General features: G+C 34.0%; 1 protein-coding gene across 1 annotated transcript in view; it reads right to left on the bottom strand.

The window, feature by feature from the left end:
* The window catches only part of LOC149786038 (E3 ubiquitin-protein ligase rnf213-alpha-like), a 269011-nt gene that overhangs the window by 223746 nt on the left and 21134 nt on the right, over positions 1-24131 (bottom strand). The window contains exons 6-10 of the mRNA XM_089978107.1: positions 19955-20591; positions 18561-18741; positions 12609-12745; positions 10138-10212; positions 886-992 (exon numbers count right to left, since the gene is read on the bottom strand). Coding sequence (XP_089834233.1) covers positions 886-992; positions 10138-10212; positions 12609-12745; positions 18561-18741; positions 19955-20591 — 1137 coding nt within the window. The remainder of the gene's footprint in view (positions 1-885; positions 993-10137; positions 10213-12608; positions 12746-18560; positions 18742-19954; positions 20592-24131) is intronic.

The following is a 24131-nucleotide window of genomic DNA, read 5'->3' on the forward strand; positions in this document are numbered from 1 at the left end:
TGGTTCTGGACATGTATTAAAATAAAATGTGGCCAATTGTGATTGATAAATTTGACATTTTGACCTAAAATGCTGGCTGCATCAGACAGATAGCTGCCCACAAGGGATACTTCTGTACAGAAAATTAGTGTGGAGAAAACTGGCTGTGGAGAAGAGGTGTCCGCTTGTGAGGGGGCCATATAAGTGGGGGACCAATGTACTAAGTCTACCAACTATATTTTTTCTTTGCAAGTGTATGAAATGCTTTCCTTGATTCAGATTTGAATTTCCAATCATTTTCTGTAGGCTGACATGAAAAGATAGCTTATTCTCAATTGGATGATGGTGCCTTCTTGGTCACACACACACCGACCTCCTTGGGACCTCAAAAATCTTAAAATCTGCCCAACACCATCTGTGAATATGGCAGGTATGTACAGAATGCAGGTGCATTATTATTTCTGAAAAAAAATCTATATACACTCTTGACAAGGTCAATAGCAGAAAATCTTCTCCCCATTTTACCTGGATGATGGGCAAACTGGCCATTTTCAACAAGGCACACTGAGGGAAAATCAGTAAATAAATTATAAATATAGATACTAACAGAAGCCTTTCTGTTTATGTGTGTATGTTTTGTAACAGTTTCTTGAAATTCACCGAATTTATTTCAGCTTTCAAACACCATATAAAATCAGAATAAATCTGCCAGCATACAATAAATATGGCTGTTGATGACATCATTTGGGATCTATCTATAATAATTGATTGGTTTATCTTCTGATTTTTAAAGTATGCCTTCCTTATGCCTTGCAGACATAATTACACCTGATAATGAAATCACATTGTGAAAAAAATGAAAGTAGCAAAATGTATTAGTGAGGTGATTATTTTTTCATGACTCACCTGATCCAGTGTTGTCTGAGGTGTACACATCAGAACCTCATCTGCCTGAGGTAGAGGCTGATTGGCATCCATCATGTAGATAGACAGGACAGTGGAGAAGACATCAGCTAAAATATTATCACCAGAAAAAACATACTAGAGTTGTATTTATATAAAATATTCAGCCCTACACCTTACTGGATCTGATAAATACAATAGGTCTGCAACAAACATTTGTTTGAAGCATTTTCCCTATTCTCAAGGTTTATAAAGGCTAACAAAACATATCTATATTTATTCATGGTTCATTCACATAAACAAAATGTGCATGTGAGCCTGATATCTGTCACCTGGTTGATATCTGAATAATAGATAAATGCAAGAGCAGTTGCCCAATAAATCTAGGAGAGAAGGGTGCTTTCTGTTGAAATGTTTCCGTTCTAATTTTAGCCAGGACAGCCATACTTCATTGCACATTGGCACCTTATGTAAAAACTTCAAAAGGCCATGATTCTTTATGTTAACATTTTCTAAACATGATCATGCAAACACCATCTGAAGTTAATAAATTCTTATAAAATCTTATAAATATATTTGCATAATGAGTATTAAGATGACCCAATTAGATTTTCAGGCCATTACGGCAACATGTTAATTTTAGTGGGGTTTTTTAAGAATTTTTTTCTTAAATATTTTTGGGACATTGATCTAATTGGTCCACTAAAAACATTGCAGCAGAGAGAGAATATGACCCCAAAACAGTTTATGTCTTTACTGATCAACAGTAAGTTCAAAACTGAAAATATTTTCCTCTGCCTCATTCATCTACATTCATTCATATTTATCTATATAGTGAAACCCATCAAAACCCTTGGGACCCAAAATATTTTTAGGTTCTGAGAAGTCTTTGGTTTACTGAGGTTTCTGAAGATGTGAAAGAGTCTCTTTTGGAGTGTCTGTGTGAGAAGAGAGAGAGAGAGAGATACAGATACTGCAGTTAAGAAAGCACCAGTGTACGTTTGCATAAGAGTGCACAAAATTAAGAAACCTGTTAGTTTTTATTTACTTTTAATATTTGCATTTAATGACAAATTAGCTGAACAATATATGTTCCTACTGAAAATCATATCCTGTTACATGAATAAATACAGTTGCTCCACATAAAAATACAGTCATCACCACAAGAAACATCTGAGTAATGTGTACAGTACATTTACAACTTTACTATAAGTCCATTAGAATTATGAATGATACTCCAAAATGTTTAAATACTCCATATAATTTATAATGTTCAAAGTTCAAGAGCCTGGCTTGAAGAAGTCATGGAGTGTTGTCTGTGTTTCTTACATATTTCTTTAATTAATTTGGCTTGTGTTAATTTCTCCATTTCTTGTGCCATAGCCAAATATTGGTCATCCTTTGCAATCATGAAATTTTCTAAGCTCTTTATAAGCTCTAAATTTCAGTGTATGTCATATCTCTGCTCAGAACATACAAAATTCATCATCTTATTCATCACTTTTATCACTGGCCTGAATGCTTTCATGAAACAAGTTCAATCACCAATTCATCAGAATTATCCTCAATAGGAACATCATTGTCAAAGTTATACAGGTGATGAAGGTAATATCCAGTTGTAATTTATGAGCCAGTCGAGTCAAAGGAATATCATCCTCATCCTTATCCTCACTAACATTATTAGTGGTCTCATCATCTTCCTTGATATTCTTCCACTAAATCTCTATCAACACCATCACTAACCCCACCAACTTTAAATCTCTTTACAAAATATCACATTTTTCAATGGTCTAACCATCTGTTAATAAGTCCAAAACTGATAATTCTTTGTCAAAATTACTTGCTTTTTCTTTAATTACAGGGTCTGAGATTGGAAATGCTTTTGGTCCTAGCATGGCTAAACCAATGCCACACAAGATATTCAGTTTGTCAGATTTGCAGATCTGACATTGTTGAAAGGACACTTGTTTACATCAGTTACTTTAAAATTTATTCTTGTAGAATTCTATTTTCTTTATGAATATCTGAAACAGTATATGTTCCCATGCCAAATGTCTCCCCATGTTTCTTCAGTGTAGAATTTGGCACAGATTCATACTCATTGATAAGCCTAATTTCATTATCTAAGGATAGTTCAATCCTATGATGCTTAGCTGATGATTCTGACATCTTGACATCTGAGTGAAGACAAATAACAGTCATGGCTAGTACTTGTAATGATTTTTATCTATTGAAAATCATTTGAGTGAATCTGACTTTTAGAATAATGCATTATCAGTCTCCATTGGCAAATAATCAAAATTGAGGCCACATGGCTGGTTAATAAAGTCCTGATATTTAATTAAAAAATAAACAATGTTCTACTGATCTTGAATCCAAATGATTAGCATCAATCACAACTGGATAATCATCTGATAAACATAGTCTTTCTCAAATGGCTTACATAAATGCATTTAGTTATTAATACATGATATTAGCCTTAAAAGTTGACTCTTTTGTATGGTGCAAAGCCTTCAGATTCACCTACTGTCAGCTGTAATCCATGTTGGCACGCATGTCAAGTGTTGCTTTAACCTTGCATGTCTTTGTTGCATTTTCCAATTTCTTGTCTCGCAGATCAGACCACTACAGTACCAGTTAACCATATTTAATCTGTTCCAGTGCATGTTGGAAATTTAGCAGCTAAATTATATTTTCAAGTTTCAACAGGGTTTCAGTTTTAATGGGTATTTTTAAGCATAAAAATGAAATTTGGGATCAAAATTTGTTTCAGTATTTAGATTTAAGGGGTTTTGGTTTACTGGGGGAAAAAATGAAAATATTAAAGGAAAATTCAGGACTAAACAAAATTTTGGTCTTAGGGGTATGTCATATCCTGAGATTTCAGTCTTTACGGGTTTCTCTGCATGTGTGCACATGCACCCACACACAGTCAAACTTGTCACAGCAGTCACCTGAGTTCAGTGGTCACCTGGTCACAATGGCCATTCTAACTTCCCCCCAAGCAAATTTCCTATATAAATGTCATGTAATCAGTGGTCACCTCTTTTCCGTGGCCAGGTGTTTTTTTTAACCAAGCAGTGGTTTCACCCTGTCTTCCACTGTCACTCAAGAATATAAGCTGTGACTACTTCAAGCATGCAAATTAAACGTGTGTAAACATTTCATATTTTGATTGTATTTACCATTATCCAAGTGGCACTCAAAGGTTTCTGACAAAGCCAGATTCATCAAATAGAAAGCACATGTCAATAAGGCAGTCGCGTGATACATCAAAACCACTGACACATGCTTTTTTCTTTATGAATCTGACTTTCTCCAAGTAAATGTGACAGTGACAGGTTCTGGACATTGTTCTCAGCATAATATGTTGAGAATTACATGTTCTTTTATTCTTGAATAAAACGCCTACCTTATTTAATATTTTTTGTATCTCTGTACAACAACATAGGAAAGGGGTTTATTGTTGATATATTAAAATGTGACACCTGTTTTCATGCCTAATTATATCAACTGCCCTGACATAAAGTCAGTTGTGTGTTTCACCATTGCAGGTATACTGACATTTAGTAATTTTATTTAGGAGCCATTTCTACTGAACAGGAGATAAAAGTGTTTGTGTGTGTATGAGAGAGACAGAGAGATATGTATAAATGAGTGCATGGATACAAGTGTAGTTTTTCATGATTTGATTGGGATATATTTAAATTATCATATTTGCTTTATTGAACATTAATGACAAGTGGAGTTGGGTACTGATAAATGTAATTATTTTTCTACAGGAGAGAAGATAACACCTCTTGTCAATGGCAAGTCCAAAAATCCAAGTGAGGATACAGTATCCTTGTGTTGAACTTATTTTATTAAAGTTTGTTACTTTTTTTTTGCTAAATAGCGACACTAAATACATATATCTTGGTAGCATATTCCTACTGCAAGTAATAATACAGGTGAAATAATAATAATGATAATACTACTAATAACAATGCTAATGATATTCCATTCATAGTACATAAATCATCACAAACCAAGTTTGAGCACTAAACCTGCTTTCAAATGCCACCTATCTAAAAAGGCAACTTGAGCTTTTTCTAATGGGTGGCTGTTGTATACAGGTTTGACTCTGTGAGTGTGTGTGTGTGTGTGTGTATATATATATATATATATATATATATATATATATATATATATATATATATATATATATATATATATATATATTACCACATACATAAAATATAACATGGCTTTTAAAGTTTTGGTATAAAGCAATTTGATATACTAATACTTCTGGTATATCAAATTGTGATCTGCCCTTATGCATATAAAAACATCCTTGTAACTGTGTGCTTTTGATTCCAGATCAATGAATTTCTATTCAGTCATTAGTGACGTATGAAAATAACAATAAAAGTATCAATAATACCCGTTTTCTAAATGAATTTAAAATGGTACACAATTTCTTCGCAATCCTTTCTGCTTTTCTTTCCCTCCTCCCCACTCATTCATAAGAGACAAAATATGCAGAAATCTGGAGTCAGAGAGAAAAGGAAGTTTGGCTGGATGAAAACCTTGAAACTGAACTTACAGCATGTAACCTTCAAGAATATGGTTCATCTTAATGGCATGTGTACACTTTCCTTGGGATTTATCTAGTGTTTATATTATCAATGGTACAAAGTTGCAATAGTCACTTGACAATATATGGTAAATTTCTTGGTTAACAAGGCATGCATACCATTAATGTATTGAATGCTTTATTGTTGTTGTTTCTTAAATTAAATCTCTTATTATAATGTTTGAAAAATCTATTATTAATAATTAAACAGGAAAATGTCCAAAGGCAGTGACTCTCTCTCTTTCTCTCTGGACCATCACAGCATGATAATCCATGAAAAGATGAGTGTAGAGGACTTTCAATTGGATTTTCGTTTGTGACACACGATGATGTCTCTCGACCTATGAACGATGCTAAAAGTTAAGTCTAACCAACCAAAGGGGGAGAGAGAGAGAAATAATTATATGGTCAGCAGTAAATTAGTAATGTTAATTAAAGCAGAATAATGACTTAGGTCAACTGTAAATATATCAAATATTTTAATTACCTCTTGTTGGTTCGTCATTTTGCTCATTTTTATGTCATTCTTATTTCGATATGCCAGTACTTTCTTCATTAAAACTATCTTTCATGTTTAAATCATAAGTGTGTCTTATATTGATTTAATTAATGTGAATAAAAATAGAAACTAAAAAAAGAAAACAATCAACTTACCAATAGGCAAAGGTGATCGTGAATAGGCATAAAAGACACAGAATTACATTTTGTAGGTAGCAGACACACTTGTCAGAGATGTGAGGAGTTCATTAACTCGGTCAATACACAGTTGCCCTAAGTTAATCTTAACTGCGTTCAAAGGGAAAAATGTGTATTTGTACATGATATAAATAAAATAATGGATAGTATGTACACTGTATCAATGATATACCACTCATATAAATTTTTCATCATTTCCTTTTAATGAAAAATGTATACATCTCATGATATATCATTGATACAGCATACATACATGTATGCTATCTTTTCTCCACTGATGGAATTCTAAAGTCATAATTTAAGCATTAGGGAAAAATTTAAAGATTTGGATTCCTCAATACCAAAATACAGTGTGACCCCGCTATAACGCGCTCCGTTAAAACACGAATTCGGATATAACGCAGCCATGGCGTGGCTCCCGAAATTTCATATATATGTATTTTTCTTGTGCACAAAATAATTCTTAAAAAGTACGAAAAAAAACTGTAAAAAGTTGCTTATCATTTTGGGAAAGAGATCGCGTATGAATAAAAAATGCAAGATGATCCTGGCTTGTTTCCTGAAATTTTATATGTATTTTTCTCGTACACGAAAAAGTATTTTTCTCATACACGAAAAAGTACTTTTTCTATCTTCTTAAAAGAAGAAGAAAAAAAACGCATAAAAAGTTTATTCTGGGATCGCGTCTTCACCAATGTCGCAAACTTGGATTGTTTTTCCTTATTGGCTGCAAAACATACCATGTGGCTTTTTTATTTGTTGGCAACATTGTTGGCTGTTTAAACTTTTATATACAACCATTGGTTTAGAGTGCAGAAATTCAGAGGCCCCATGAAAGGAAGCTGCAAACTAGATATAAAATGCACTGAAATTTAACTACTGTTACATAAACAAATTCTTTGTCTATACTGACAAACCATCTAAACAGTGCATTGTTATATCATAATCCGCTTATCCTGACATCTAGCATGAGTTCTGTATGTTGTGAAATATCCGAGTTTTTGTTGTTGACATTTCTGGTAACGGAGATCAATTGGACGAGGCATTCTCTCATAATCTGTCTTTCATCGGATTTTTGGCCGCTCGCTAGTAATTAATAGATTTACAAAGACTGGCATTTGTGTGTGGATGGTAAGTAAAATTCCTCTTCTTTTCACTCAGAATTAAATCAGTCAGAATACTCATGTTTTCTGTAATAATCCATGTCATCCGAACACCTGTGTCTCTATCGTCCGTTGACCCTTTGTTAATTTTCAGACGCATGCGTAGAACGCAGCATCACACTGCTACCACAAATGTAAAAAAAAATATATAAAAAATTCTTATTGGCTTATTCAGCAGGCATGGAGTAACTAGAATAGTCTAAACGACGGCCAATTCCTTTTAAAAATGTATCCAGATAAAACAGTTTGCTGAAATTTCAAAGGAAACAGATTACCTTTGAAGCACCGACTGTTATGAAAACGTACTCAGCAAATGGAAAAAATCCCCATCTCAATCATGCAATACAATTATTTGATGTTGCTGCCACAATACGAACTGGGCATTCATTTGGTTCTCCAAAGCTGTTCTTTAGCGGCGACTTCAAAAGCGCATGCACCCTTCATCAAAGAAAACCGACTACACTCTTTCAATAACAGCAAAGAACTTTTCTTCAAAGGAAGTTAGTACCAAACTTAAATAAAAGTGATGGAATCTGATGGAAGTTTTGCATTTTCCAACGTGACTGGAACACTTTAGCTGTGCTGTGAAAGTTTCCTTTTTGTAGGGAAAAAGTTTATGCCAACGGCGGCTTAAAATGCAAACTAACTTTTACCGACTTCGAACGTACTTCAAAGTAAATGTGCTTCGTCACTCGTTACGTGATTGTGCTATGTCTTTCCTCTGAATTCAGACCAATATGACCTGTTACAAAATTAATGAATATTTTCGATGGAATCACTTGTATTGTGGATTCAATGTAGATGATGAGGTTCGCAGGTGAGTATACTGCGTTGATACTCTGATCATGCTATACATTAGACATTTATATATAAACACTTAAAACAGTATTCATGTATATGCACCAATTCATGGTTCTCTAAATAAAGTAAACTATTATATGATGTCTTCTCTCTTTTCACCACAGGTGTATTTCTCATTTAATATGCATTAATTCAAGATAGCAACTGTGCCGACGAAGCACGTATTTTTTTACCGCCTGCATTTATTGCCCCCCCCATTTTGCTTTGGGGGGGGGTACATGTTTTTTCAGCTAACTGACTTGGTTGCATATAACACGGTTCGATTCATAACATGGTCGGATTCTATGGCTCCCAACTACTGTGTTATAGCGGGGTCCCACTGTATTATGGTAGTCAATTTTGAGGCAAACATTTTATCTTTACACAGTAATGTGTGTACTGCTTGTATCTGAAGTGGTGGAACCTGTTGAAAAACAAGAGTCCTTTGATGGGACTGATGCTCTTCTGGCCCCCCAAAAACTGCCAGGAATCCAAGGTGAAACAATATCTTTTTTTTTAATTCTGAGTACTTATATTCTCTGATATTCTTAGAAACTAAATTTGGACACAGAAATAAACTTGTGTGCTAAGTTTGGGTTAGATCTAAAATTCACTATTTTTTTTTTTTAATGTAAACAGTTACTGAAGTGGCATCACTGAAAGTATTCTGCAAATATATGGATAAACTAGAGATAAACCTTGTCTTGTTTTGAAAAACATAATTTTTTCAATAAAGTTTGGAACAACAACAACAAAAACAACAACAAAAAAACTAGAGTGATTAACCATTCTTTACCACTACAGTATGTGTCCATAACTCGTAGCCTGTATAAACAGTAAACAGTCCTGTTTAGTACTCATGCAAAAATATCCTCAGGGCAGTTCATACAGTTGATTTTCACAGAGGCAATTTTAAAACATACGTGGTCTGAGATAAGCAAAAACCATTTCACCAGATGTTATGTACTTAGAATAATTACTCTGGGATATCCCATTAGATTAATCTGAATAACTACATTAAGTGGAACAACCCAATTCATCTGAAGTTGGGTAAAGCAAAGAGCTATTAAACATCATTCTCTCATAAGAAAATGTTTAAACCATCTTTTAAAGATTATTGGCATGTTCATGATCAGTGGCAACATTTCCTTGAAGTCAGATTGTATTTCTTATATAAAGCACAAAATACGATTATTTCAGAAGATGAAACATTGTAAAAGTGTGATTCATTTAAAAAGGTAAAATGTCAAAAAGCAGCTGTGACTCAAGTGAAGCTGAGTAATTTTGCAAAGTAAGCAAAGACAGCATTTATTAAATGCCTATATGAAAAGATATTTTATTCTCAATTGAACAAAATCACTCTTTTTAGTCACATGTACTGACCCACCCTGAATTTCAAAACATACTCTCCGAGTCTCAAAAGAAACCCAAACATTGTATGGAGGGTTGGCAGGTATGAGGTGTTATGCCAGTTTTCAAACATTGGGAGGTCACACTGGCTTCTTTTTCATTTAGGATCAGCTTCATATAGTGAGAAGTATTTTAGTGAAAATTGCAGGTCAACATAAACATCCCTTGAAGACAGCAGCAATCCGCATCATCACCACTAAGTAAATGCCTCTGCTATCTGGCAATTTGCTTGTATGATTTTCTTGGGTATTAGATTTATTGACAGAGGATTGGGACTTGTTTAATATTTAAAGATGGATAATTTTTCATCGTGTCTTTAACCACAACCACAATATCCACTCCATTTTTGTTACCCATGTATACTAATGTTTTTATCTAAATCAATGACAGACCTTGGAGAATATTTTCATTTTGGCAAAACTAAATACTGCCTGAAATTAAATATATATATATATAAAAAAACATGAATCTCTTGTAAATATTTGCAAATAAAACCGCATAAAATCAAACTATTTTAATAAGATTTACCTTTAGGGCAAATGATCAGATTGGGAGTTCCTGGAATAAAACTTTGTGGGAATGGTCGGTTAATTTTTCTGTGATCTGGAAAAAACCCAAATTATATACTGTGGTTAGAATTTTAACCAGACATTTAATGGGCAAACTGAATTATTCTCCTGATTCAAAAAGAAATGTATGATATTATTTGCCTATAAACATACACACACCTGCTCCAGCCCAGAGGAAGATAAGCTGCATAATACATGATGATATTTTCAGATAAATTTCTGTGAAATGTAAAGAAAATCTGCAATTTCAGTGATTGTATGAAAAAAAATTCAACCCACATCTATTTATTCAGAACTGTTTAAAAGTATCACTTACACATAATGACACAAATCAGCTTTAAATTTGCACTAATTTTAAGAAACTATACATTTTTTCCAATAAAAACAATCTAAAACAGTTAAGAAAAAAATAAGTAATCCAACAGGGAATATTATGAATCTTAAATAATAATATTCATTGTAGATAAAATATCCTAAAAGTCATTAAGCTATTCACTCATCATTGTTGCATCTCTGACAAGAAATGCTGATGCATCAATTAATGGATGCATAGATAGACTGGTGGAATGGGTAATGATGCAGATGTGAGCATATTATTTTTAATACAGTAAAACCTGTTATGAGAGACCGCCCCTTCTGCCAACCAAAAGCGGTCTCTCAAGACAGGTGGTCTCTCATAAGAGGTGTGTGAAAATGGACTGGTTTTCAGAGTCAATAGTTAGCATTGTTGAAAAATAAATAATACCCATACTCACTGTACATGTATCATATCCTTTATTCATGAATCTTGTTAAATATTGCATGCATTCCTCTCAAAATATCTTTATATAATAAAGATATACATCTATCAAACAACGAGAATAAAATTTTTATTTCAACATCACATTAATATGTACAAAAAATGAACAGTTAAAATATGATGTATATATCTTATTTTATACACTTATTCACTTGTTTTTTTTAAAGAAATCCATTATATTTCTTTGTTGACATGTTTTACTCAGCTATTTAGTCTGAACATGTATCTCAATTATTGCCTTTTCCTGAATCAACTTTCCACTTACTGGTATGTTTTTACTCCTTGCAACACAAAACCACTCCCATACTCGCTCGTTCAGATCTCCGTAAACTGTCCGTCGTGCCGTGGCATATTTCCTCTGTGCTTGTGCACCTTTCTGCCATTCGTTTCTAATGGACTTCTTGTCTTTGTTTACATTCTGAACTTGCGTTTTACCGACGCTTAAGCTGACTGCTATTTTGCGAGTGGTCTCGCCTTTTTCATTTCTTTCAATGACATTAATCCTTTCTTCCAGTGTTAAATTTTTTCTTTTTTTCAGCGGAGATTCTGCCGTTGTTATTAGTGTTGACGTTATAAAGACTATCGGTTTTGATCAGGTTTTGGGGAATTGTGGACTAAATATATATTATGTACCAATGAATGAAACCAAAAGACATAATTAACTCATCAGGAAACAATACATTTATTCTGAGACGAAGTTTAAATCAACAGCGTTATAGCTCGATAAACAAATGTTCCGACCATCTGCACCCACGTAAACAGATTGTGGCTTGGTGAAACACTAACAAAAGAAATAAAAAATAATTTAAAAAAAATCCGGAAATGATTCTCACTTATTAGTATTAAAGACAATGAGCTCATTCACCCTCTAGGCATTATGGATTAACTGGAAAGCAAACGACGTACTCAAACCAACACTGAAGCCCTTTCAAACGATTTCTCACTTGGACATAAGGACTACCGGCGTTTTGTGAGTTTTCATAAAGATAAAGAAAAAATACAAACCTCTAAATTGACTGCGTATATCCATCATTACTCCCTTTGATGTTACTCTTAATGGCTATTCACATGACTTCGGCACTACAATGGCGGTTAGTGACATGTACTTTAGTCTGGTTTACTGCAGTTTACAAATGACACCATACGCTGGAGTTGTAAATTTCACAAAACTGGTACTGTAGCAAGACAAATTATTTTTAAATACTTTATTAGAGCAATCTTTGCTATTTATGCAGTCTTTGTTACAAAGGATTAAATGATGGTTAGAGGTGTTTATCCCGATATATGGTTGTTCAACTATAGTGTTATTTAATGTGCACTTTGTTTGCATACTACATTTATCCCGAGCTCTAGTGTTTACAAAGGATTAAGTTAAGGTCAGTGGTGTCAATCTGTTTTGATTTTTTGGCGATGCGGTCGTTCATAGCAGTGTCAAAATGCATATTTTGCCAAGAAATCGCGGTCGCTGGTCGCGTTCAGCAGGTGGTCGTTCATAACAGAGCGTTTATATAGTAAAATCGATCCGTGCATTACGATTGTGGTCGGAAATGACAGGTGGTCGCTCATAGCAGAGGTCGCTCATGACAGGTTTTACTGTAATACACAAATATAAAGAATTGGATTAAGCTTACCTTTTTCAGCCAGTCTTCTCAGAATGAGTCCAAGATGTTCAACACTAAGATAGTCAGCCACACTAGTGGATACTGAGGTCAGAAATTCTTTCCAAAGTTCTTCCAAGTCTGTTATTAATGGATCAACATCCATGTCTCTGTGCAAAAAGATAAAATAAATATTCATGTGTTTATAATGAATGATCTGCTGTGTACAGGAACATGCACATATGTTACTCTGAACTTTTTGTTAGTTCTTCATTGCAATTATCAAGAAGTGCTTTTGTTATTTTGGCTATGATGGAAATCCTTTTCACTTGACATGAAAAAAAAAATCTTCCTTTTGTTCTTGCAGTTTCCACTTCAGGTGGTGTGTTGCCTCCAACAATTTTTCATGGTATGAGAAAGTTAAAAAAGTATTCATGTACCAAAATAATAGACTGTACGTGTGCAGGAGAAGGGTTGTGTTGATGAGATGCTGCTGCAGTGGATTAAAGAGTTATATCTCAGGTACAGTTTTATATTTAAAAAATAAAATTTCAGTTGGATTGCAATTTCTGACATGTAATTTTCGAATGATTCAAAAGGTGTCCCACAACTTATGACTTGAAAAAAACGATGTGTCCCAGAACATACAGTGCACAAAAAAATTACTTTTAAAATTAATTTATGGTGTCCCAACAAATAAGGTGTCCCAACATATGCGGTGAATATGGTAATGCACATATGGGTATATATAAAGATGAAGCTCCTTTGGTTCAGTGGATAGAATGCTGAACAAACAACTGGAGGGGAGGACATACGAAACCTAGCATTACATTAACCTGGGTCAGCTACCATGGTGTGTCCATGGACAAGGCACATCACACCAATTGGCTAAACACTAAATAACCTATCTGTGTTGCTGTGCCACAAAATGAAACCAAATGAAACATACAAACAGATGGACAATGTGATAACATTATACATTCCCATCACCTGGCAGGGAATCAAATAAGTATCCTGAATACTGGTTGCTATTCAAGATTAAATATTTTCTCCCAATTTGTTTTATAAAAGTTCTGTTAACCCCACCCTGATAAATTAACATTGAATGGGATAACTTATGCCAAACCATCTTAACCAAACTATTTACTACTTATATTTCAGAAATGATCATTTAGGATTATCCTTGGTGATAATTATACACACACCAACCAAGTAACTGACCCAATAGAAATATTTTCAATTTGGGTAAGGATATTTATGAGGCTAGGTTTATGGGTAAAATATGTATAATGTGTAACAAAGTCCAAAATGTTTGCAAATTTTGAAAAATTACTATGATGGCGAGAAAATCAGGTAAACTACTCACTGACAGACAGAACAAACATATCAACCAAAATGTGTCCATTTTTTGCTTAATTTTTCTGACAAGGTGTTGTCAAATCTATGTGACAATCAATCAATGGACCAACTAGGAATTTTTGTGATTAAGTAAAAGATATAATGAGAAAATCTTAACTTACAAACAAGATTTCAAATCCAGTGGCTAGCTCCAAATTTTTGTTAATTCAAAGAATGCAAATTGAAATTTTACTTTAATGCAGCTCAAAAATAAAATTAAAAATTCCTGAACACCAATGAGAATCTTTTAAGAAAAGTTCTGCATATTCAGAGCCGACAAAATAAATTCATCCACATGCTAAGAATAGGTTTCGTAAAATTCACCTGACCCACCCACCTGTCCAAAAATGTAAATTACCACCTAAATTCATGAGATATATGCCCTTTAATCTAGAGAAAAGACAAAAGAAATAGTGTAGAGCATTTTTTAAAAAAAAGAACTTACGGTTTTCCACTGTCATGGTGTCTCATATACATCATTTTTTGCTCTGATATGGTCAATAGTTCAATCAGCAAAATTGGAAGAAGAAAAAGAATGTGTGAAATTCAGACAACCTAACTTCTCTCAAGACTTGATCAAGTGACAGAACAAAGTCTCTTGCCCCAAATCTGAACTCACATTAGCACCTAGTTTACCAGTGTTCTTCTGGAATACACACAGCATTTCCAAATCTGACAGCGAATTTCAATCATAAGCTACACTGTCGGCTGTGTATAGGGGAGCTTCATTTTTCTGTGTGCTTTAGCTCATTCTCAAACAGTTTTAAATAGCCTTTCCTAATGTAGTGTCAATAACTCAAACAGTTTTAAATAGCCTTTCCTAATGTAGTGTCAACAACTCAAACAGTTTTAAACAGCCTTTCCTAATGTAGTGTCAGCAACTCAGTTTTAAATAGCCTTTCCTAATGTAGTGTCAGCAACTCAAACAGTTTTAAACAGCCTTTCCTAATGTAGTGTCAGCAACTCAGTTTTAAATAGCCTTTCCTAATGTAGTGTCAGCAACTCAGTTTTAAATAGCCTTTCCTAAGGTAGTGTCAGTAACTCAAACAGTTTTAAATAGCATTTCCTACTGTAGTGTCAGCAACTCAGTTTTAAATAGCCTTTCCTAATGTAGTGTCAGCAACTCAAACAGTTTTAAATAGCCTTTCCTAATGTAGTGTCAGCAACTCAAACAGTTTTAAACAGCCTTTTCTAATGTAGTGTCAGCAACTCAAACTTCAGGAATTTTCTCCAGATGCTGGCTAGTTTCATGCATATATTGTGTTGCACAGGTTTTATGAGGTCCATAACTATCATGAGATCTGCTTGATTAAATCCTGAATTTCTCCATCTCTTAGTTGTCATATTTGTCATTTTCTGCTGCCACAGAGTCTGGCTTATAACTCTTTGGATAAATAATTGCCTCAGACTCAGTGACAGACTTATGTTTGAACCCTGCATTTGCAAGTGAATTTTCCTTTTCCAAATCTTTCTTATTACCTTTAAAAATGCCAAAATTTTAAGAAATTCCTAACGGGTACCTGTCAATTCTAATGACTTGACAGGGAACCCCCTGGGTACCCAATCAATGGGAAATTGCATTAAATGTGAACCTGAACTGTTTTGTTGTAGGTTCACACATGCCAACCCCAAAGAGAGGTATAAGCATAATTATTACTAATATAAGTGGCAAAAAAGCGTAATAACAGCATAAAAAGAGAAAGATATATGTATATTACATGCTTAATTACAGAAAACTGTATGAAAAACATACAATTATTTTTGTTACTTACCTTGATCTGTAGTTAAAATTTTGGTCACAAAGTGGCTAAATACATATGTATTAGTAGTCAGTACAAGAGTATAGAAACAAAATAAATTGATAAATTATTTATTCACTCACTGTAACTAGTCTACATGTCCACAGTAATTTTCATGGACAGTCATAAAGTCCATAAATGATGACTGTTGTATTACAACACTGTCAAATTCTTATTTGAAATTTTTGAAGTGCTAATGATTTGTCCTTTTCCAGATGTAACATGTTCTGAAGTTTAACAAAATCCCTCCCCTCTAACATTTTTCAGTCAAATAACATCCATCAGTCACATTGATAAAGCCTGTTTGTTACGATATTTGGTGCCATTTATTTTCAATTTAGACTGGTCCACTATGTATGTGGTATCAAAATAGAATTAATCTGTGATTCACACACAAGTAACCCCTCTGTTTTCTTGGAACTGTTTCAGGTACATACTTGTTAAGACTCTATGTTCACAAACATAAGTAACAGAAAAGAAGCAAAACCAACAAGTTTTGTAAAACTCACACTTTAGTTATTAAAGTGATAAATGAAAAATGTGAGAGGAACTCACAGTTTAACTCTTTACCTTCTGCTAACGCATATATGTGACCATAAAAATAGCCTTACTCTCTCTGTCCGGCCTGGCTCATACAGGAGTTTCCAAATACACATTTCATATTAAAGCTTTGTATTGGATGAAATTACAAACCTCCGTTCTCTTTTATAATATTTAGCCAATGAAAATAGTCCTTACATAAAATGATGACCGTATTCTATAAGTAGTTTTACAGCATATAAGTGGGAAATTCTATTGAAAACGAGGTCAACGGTGACAGTAAAACAAAATGTCAACATTCATGTATTCCGACTACGATTCTGATGGAAGTTTTGAAGGATTTGAAAGTAATGATTTTAACCAGATTCAAGATGAAGGATTGGACATTAGTATAAGTCCTGTTTCGACACCTGACATTTCAGATTTATCTGAATCTGAGGATGAAACGCAAGACAATCAAATCTGGTCAGAACATGTGAGACCTGTAAATGTGGACGACTTTACAGCAGTTTCAGGGCCAACATTTATTTTAGAAGAAAATGCAAGGGAGATAGATTTCTTTTTACATGCTTCAGGAAGTATCATAAAAAATTACCAAATCTGCAAAAAAAAAGAAAATGCAGACATCATGTAAATAACTCAAGAAGTTCTCACTCAGGCAGCTATTATGATGCTCTGGGGTTCAGCCTACAAACAGCTGCTAGAAGGCAGGCTGCTTATCAGGCTTAGTAGGCAGGGCAGCAAGTACTTGCAGAGGGTAAAGATTTAATGATGTGAATCCAAATTAATCTTTATAAAAGTCTATGAAAGTCCTAAAAGAATGAAAGGTCCCAAATTATTTTCAATACTGGAAACTTACTGGTTCTCCAATAACCATGACATTCTCAAGCTGGTGTTATCAAGAATTCTTTCAAATAATTTATAACAGTTCCAGAATAATATTATAGTCCAAATAATAAGCACTTTCCATCACCATGAACAGTCCAGACAAATGTTTTTCCTCTCGAAAAATATCTCTGATTACAACTGTTACATAAACATGTCTGCAGACTTACATCAGGAACACAAAAAGTGTGAATGACTCCAGAAATCAGAATGAAAATGAAAGCTTAATTTTCTCCTTATATAGACCATACACTGCAACTGTACTTTGCAACAGACACTATGTGACAGCATACACTATTGATTTTGATGAACTAAGCATATTCACGTGACCGCATGCATCCAATGGAAAACCAAAGAAATATTCTTGAAACTTTCATATCCAGTCAGTGCAATTATAAGTCTTATTATTACGATTATTATTACTAATTGTCAACATGTACTTAAACATCTATTTATAGATCCTACACCATTCATGTTCTTAACAGAACCAGATCATGTAAACAATTTATAACAAAAGATACAGTTTACAACGATGAATACAAAAATATGAAAACGAAATAAAAATCATGTATTAGGAATTACAAAAGATACAGATATACATAACAATACTATAAATAGAAAATAAGGAAATTAGACATGGGGCTTGTATCATTGTTTCCTATTTAACAATAAGTCATATATGTACTATATAGAAAAACAAAATAAGTTGTAAATAAGTGCTAGACATCACTATAAACTGCCACACTGCAGACATCGTAGCGATATGACTGAATTTTTTTAAAAGCTACGTTAAAAATCCAAATCACACACACACACTTATTTAGAGTTCAACATAATCATATCAATTTTCATTAAGTACACATCCAGATATAACTGTCTCACAGGGTGAAAGTTGACGCATGCAACAAGAGTGTGTTCCACTGTCAGTGGACACTGGCAGAATATGCACTCAGGTTAATGTTCACCCTTCAGGAGGTATGCAGAATCAGGTGTTGAATACTACCACTTTATCTGTATGCTGTGTTCTACGTGATTGATGCCACTCTCCAACATGGGCTTGATGTTCTGCAGCTTGTTTGTAGACTATTTTGCCAAGTTTGAAGAACATGCTGATTTATAGGTGGGGAAATAAGAAAGGAATGTCATAAATGTATTATATTCATATTCATTACTTTCTTTTTGCTACAGAGCTTGTGCTCTCTTTTTTTAAAATCCAGTCTACTGGAAAAGTTAATAACCTACCTCTTATGTTTTACTATATACATAGATTTATACCAAAAACATGATGATAATCAAACCATCTCATGACAAAATAGAAAAATATTTTAAAAAGTGACACAAAGAAAATAAAGGGTTTCCATACCCCTTTGCCACCTCAAGCCTGTTTACAATAGCTGCAGTAACGGACATGGATGATTGGTCAGATTTCTTCCAGCCCTCATAAGGTAAAGCCTCTTTGGCTGGATGGTCTCCCTCCTCCATTTCTGTATCTTCTTCTGCAAATGTATCCTCTTCATCCAGATGATCACTGCACCAAATTACACCTGTCAGAAATTAATAATTTTTTGTTTTCAGCCCCATGCCATTTCTATTTCTAATTACCAACCAAGTCAAGAAAGAAGAAAACTGTTTTTAGTATACACATTTATGTTGACCTGTAAATACAGTCAAGGTTTCAAATATGTGAGCCATCATGAGGTAGTAGCCTTCTTCACAGCCTGTCACATCATCACAGTTCAAAACAGACCCAAGCAGGTGGTATTTGAGAAAAGAAGAAGGATATAGCTTTACAGTGATGTCAAGTAATATAGACTTTGTATGCACACTAACAAATACATCAGGAATAAAAACGCAATTATGAGACCTGATTTTCTTTGCCAAAAAAATAGCAGTTACAGGTCTATAGCATTATCCAGATTTTAGCTCTGTTCCTGTTCATTCAAGAACAGACATGACCAAACTTCACATGGACAGACAGATCTTTAATAAAAAAATTGGGTAATTTGGGGATTTGTGGTTAAAAGGGGACAAGCAGGTAAACATCATTGATCCAATATGCACAAAGATAAAAAAGGTACAATTTTCACACATCTGCTCATATGTTGACCTAACAGTCATCCAACACAGTCTCTTTTACATATATAAGCAACTGTTGATAGGAAAGTCCTGTTTATAATTTGCCTTGAGTGAACCACATCAAAACCTGAAAATTGCAAAGCACATATACCTAAATCATGCACTTGGAGAGAACACAATATTTTAGTTGCTGGGGTCTTAGAGGCACCCTCCTCACTTGCCCTCATACATCTGGTGTGTCAATACTGGCAGAATGTCACAACAAACATGTTTACATCATTCTAGAGTATTGGATCAGTGTTTCATAACATTTAAAAGAAAGATATAAAGAAAACAAACCCAAAAATGTTATTTTCATTAGACTATCATACAACAAATTTACGCAATGATACTATTTATGTGTAATTTGCAAAGAAAGACTCGCACTTTATATATTTTCAGTTTGTTTATGTACAAAATATACTTTAGTGATACATAATGCATGCTGAAAATTATAAATCATGTTTCAACACATTATTAATACCGAGTTCTCTTACCCAGATCAGCTTGACCGTTTGCCTTGCTTTATGAAAGCATTGTCACTGTTGACTTAACATGATGCTGAAATCATTATCAAATGTGTGTATATGTGTGTGTGTGTGTCTGTGTGTTAATTTTCATCAACAACTTGACAAGATTTACCCTCTGTAATCTGATCTGGTTTCACATGCCTAAGAGCTGCTGCTCCAAGTTTCTCTGAAAATCCTGACCTGACCATCTCTGCAATAAACTTTTGTTGGCTCTCCTTCTCCTTCGTTTCACTGGATGCAACCTCTTCATCCTCTTGACCTTTTGTCTCCTTATGTTCCTCATCCACCTCCATCTGAACTACCTCCAAATCTTCTGAAGCCTTCTTCATGGCATTTACCAGATCTTCATATGTACAATTCTCCTTCACAGCTGACAAAAGGGGGTAGATCTTGATGTCTGGACTTTGGCCTGGTGAAACTTTCACCAGTTCTTGTTGTAAAATAACCAACTGGTCAGTTGTGAAATAGTTCAACTCCAGATATTCTACTCTTGTCTTATTAATATGGTCTATCCACCTGTTCAGACAATTCTCCATGAATTTTGCAATTTTTGGTATCACTGTAGTGATGTCGTCTTTCCTAGTCCGTCTTCCTTTTAAAGGTTTGGCTCCCTGACCAAATTCTATAAAGGCACACACAGGGCGACTGGGATCACATAGGAACTTGGTCTGCCAATGTTTGAACAGGACACAGCCTGCTGAGTTCAGCTTGATGAAGACATTGGCAAGTCTTGTCACACTGTCAAATACCTAAAAGAGTAGAAAAATGTTAGAAATATAGTACCAGAAGACTGCAGAAAACAATCTGTACCTAAATATTTCTCAGGTACTATAGCACTCTTCAACCCATCCCTCAAGTTACCAATACTTGCTCAGAAGCTTACCAGACAAATTAATAAGTTTTAACCCTTTACCTCATAGAGTGTATGTCTTTTTAGCCCTCCGATACACATGTAGCTAAGTTACCCAGTGCAGTGTGCTATAAATAGAACACCTGTTACATAGTCAACTCCATACACATAGACCTGCCTGTTAACTGTTAAGCACTGCAGTATATGTTAAGTTTAACAGCAATTTTAACCATTTTCATTTTTGTTACACATCTATTATATGTGGAAAAATTAAATAGTAAAGTCCAATCATTATAGCTGTGTAATTATTTATCACAGAAGAATTTTTTATGTGCTTTAAAATCTTGAGAGAACTTGTTTACTGTCAAGTCAGTGAAGCCACGTGACCAACTGTAGCTGCCATTTCTCATACTCACAATTTACAAGTTATTTGTCAATGTCTACATCACTAAGTCATCTGAATTTGATAATTTATAAAAACTAATTGCTACCTACTTCAATATCAGAGCCTTTACCTAAGTTATTGAAGCTTTCATAGTTGTGATTCTAATCGTGAAAAGTACAGAACAAAATCCATGACCTCCATTTTGGAGAGTGGAGAATATGACCCAGTTACTTTAAATAGCAGATTTCGACCAGAGCATAAACAGTGATCACGTGATCTGACATAAAGGTCATTCACAGCAATGAATGCGGTATCTAATAGGGGGTTTCCCTGAATTTGGTGCTACAAAAACTAGTTTAAAAATGGCCGATGTTTAAAGCAGGTGTCAAAAGGCACTTCCATGCGAATGGAGTAAAGCCATCTAAAGGCGCTTCCATGCTAATGGAGTAGAGGCATCCAAAGGCGCTTGCATGAGGTAAAGGGTTAACAAAATATTTCTTACTTTAAATTTTAATTTTGAAAAATCCAAATATCCTGGATTCCCCTTGTCTCATAAAGATGAATTATTTTGCTAGCAGGTGCATATTTGGAGAGGCCAACAATGTACAAACTGGTATGGAGAAAGATACAAGAATCACTTGGGCCTAAAAGTCTGGTTACTGTGACCTATAAATGATATGGTTGATTTTCTCATCTTTCCATCAATACACGTATTAATCTTTATAAGTAGATGTAAAATATGGTATAAGATCACAAGTGCATAACAAACAGATAGCTGAAAATACAAAAGTCACTCCAGGATGACATTTGAACCACAATTAAATAGTTTAAGTTTGGTTGACTTAGCCATATTCAGATGTATCCATTTACCTTATTTCTTGACCACAGTTGAAACAAGAGTCCATGATACTGAGAGTGTAATGAATGAATAGCTGGAAACATCAAAGTCACTCAAGCATGATTAATGGGTCACAGTGACCTAGTTTTGGTATCGTCAAGTTATTCTCCATGGTATACACTCACATATCAATATCATGCATGCCAAGCCCCAACCATGCAGTCAAGTATAAGCTAACAGAAACACAAAATATACTAAAAAATTACTTATATTCAGCACTCACTTCAACTAGTCTACATGTGTAACATTCAAAGAATGATCATGAACTGAATTCTAAAATGATCATGCATGGTCAGGTGCTATATTACAATACTCTCATATTCTTCTTTTAAAATTTGTAAATAGGAGTTGATTTGTCCTTTTTCCTCACTCACATGTTTTGAAGTTGAAAAAAAACATCTGCTCTAACATTTTCTGTCATATAATGTCCACAACTTGCACCATAAAGTGTTTCACTTAACATCTGATTCCATTTTCTTTAAATCTGTAGACTGGTTTACTAGTTAACTAGCTTGTCAGTAAAATGAATCTGTGAGGCAAAGTTAACTTTTGAATAAACCCATCAGTTTTTTTGAAAATGAATCATATACAGTTGTTAGAAATAGCAAATAAGGAAAATACTCTTATGTTATGCATATGCAGCAGTCACCTTTGTAAGAATATTCTCAAATTGATATGAGTGTAATTAAAGAGATGATAATCAAAATGAGAACAAAAAAAACTTTTCCTTGCTTTATTTTTATTTTTTAATGTACCAAAATAGTGTCATCTATATAAGACTTAAGCATAAAACATAATTTGGTGAGAAAAGCATAATGGTTGGAATGAATGCAATATTCACAAATGTAAGTAAAAACAGAATATAATTATTGAGGGTATAATGGACAATAACACTGCACAGTTCATTCAAACATATTAACTGAGTCATACTGACCTTGATTTGATAAGAGTTACTTAAGCACAGATGCTACCTGAAATGTTCTTTTGATAGGGAGGTCCAATACACATAGCTCCAGATGGAAAGAATCATGGGGTAGATAACAAAGCTGAATGGCAGCTGATGGGTGACAACATTATTATATGGTATACTAGCACCTAATTTAATAGCATGCAATTAATGACTTGCATTACTTCTTCAACAATTAATGTATCTACATACCAAATAGTTCTTCAACTGGTAAATATTCTTCCCTGTTTCTTATCACTCCAATTCAAACAACTTTTGCAAAATTAAGAATATATATTGGACCCCCTTATATCTGTCTAGCTTACTTTCTGTTTCAGATGTTAGCCCCCAGGTCTATACTCTATCAATGATATGAGATAATAAAAAAAATATATAATCTGTATTATATATATCTGTATAAGATTTTTGGTTTATTTTCTTAAATATTCTAATATTTTCTGACAAAAGTTAAAATGTTTCAAAGGTATGTGATTAACCTATTCCTTGGAGTAGCATGAATTTTGTTTTAAGAAGTGAATATGTTCTCACAATCAGTTTTTTAAAATGGAAGAACTGCTGCATTTGTGGCCAGCCTGAGCAGATTTGGGAACTGGTTTTCTGGATATATCCAAATAAAATTTTACACAATTTATGTTTTTCCCAAGATATTTCTGTCCATGTATCAGATCTTTGTGTTTCACTGACTTTCCTAAAAAAAAGTCAGTTATTTCTTTTCACAATGTGATTTATTGGTGCTGCGCATTTGATTGTTATTTAATGGTTCATCAATGGTTCAATTTGCTATACCCCTCAAGGAGACAATTCAATTGAAACACCTCTTTAGTTTCTGCAGTATGACAGCAGATCTTGATCATAAGGTGCTTGTATTCAAACTGAGATCATGGAAGAAAATCTCTGTAAGTGAGATCATGGACAAAAGAGAAAACATCTGACAATGATTTGCTCACCCTTCATTTTTTTTAAAAATTGCACTGAGTATGACAAATCACAGATAATTGGTCATATTTGCAAGAAACTTGCATTCCTGCAGCCTGGCCAAATCTCTGCTTTCCTTAAGATGCAGCCAGTAAATGCCAATTTTATAAGTGTAGGTGGAATAGGGTCCAAGATAACAAGGGCATACTGAATATACAAAGTCATTCAAGTATGAAAATTAGTTCACAATTACATAGTTTTTATAATGGATGAT

This window comes from Sinohyriopsis cumingii, chromosome 12 (genome assembly GCF_028554795.1).
Source record: "Sinohyriopsis cumingii isolate HCF-2022 chromosome 12, ASM2855479v2, whole genome shotgun sequence".
Taxonomy (NCBI): domain Eukaryota; kingdom Metazoa; phylum Mollusca; class Bivalvia; order Unionida; family Unionidae; genus Sinohyriopsis; species Sinohyriopsis cumingii.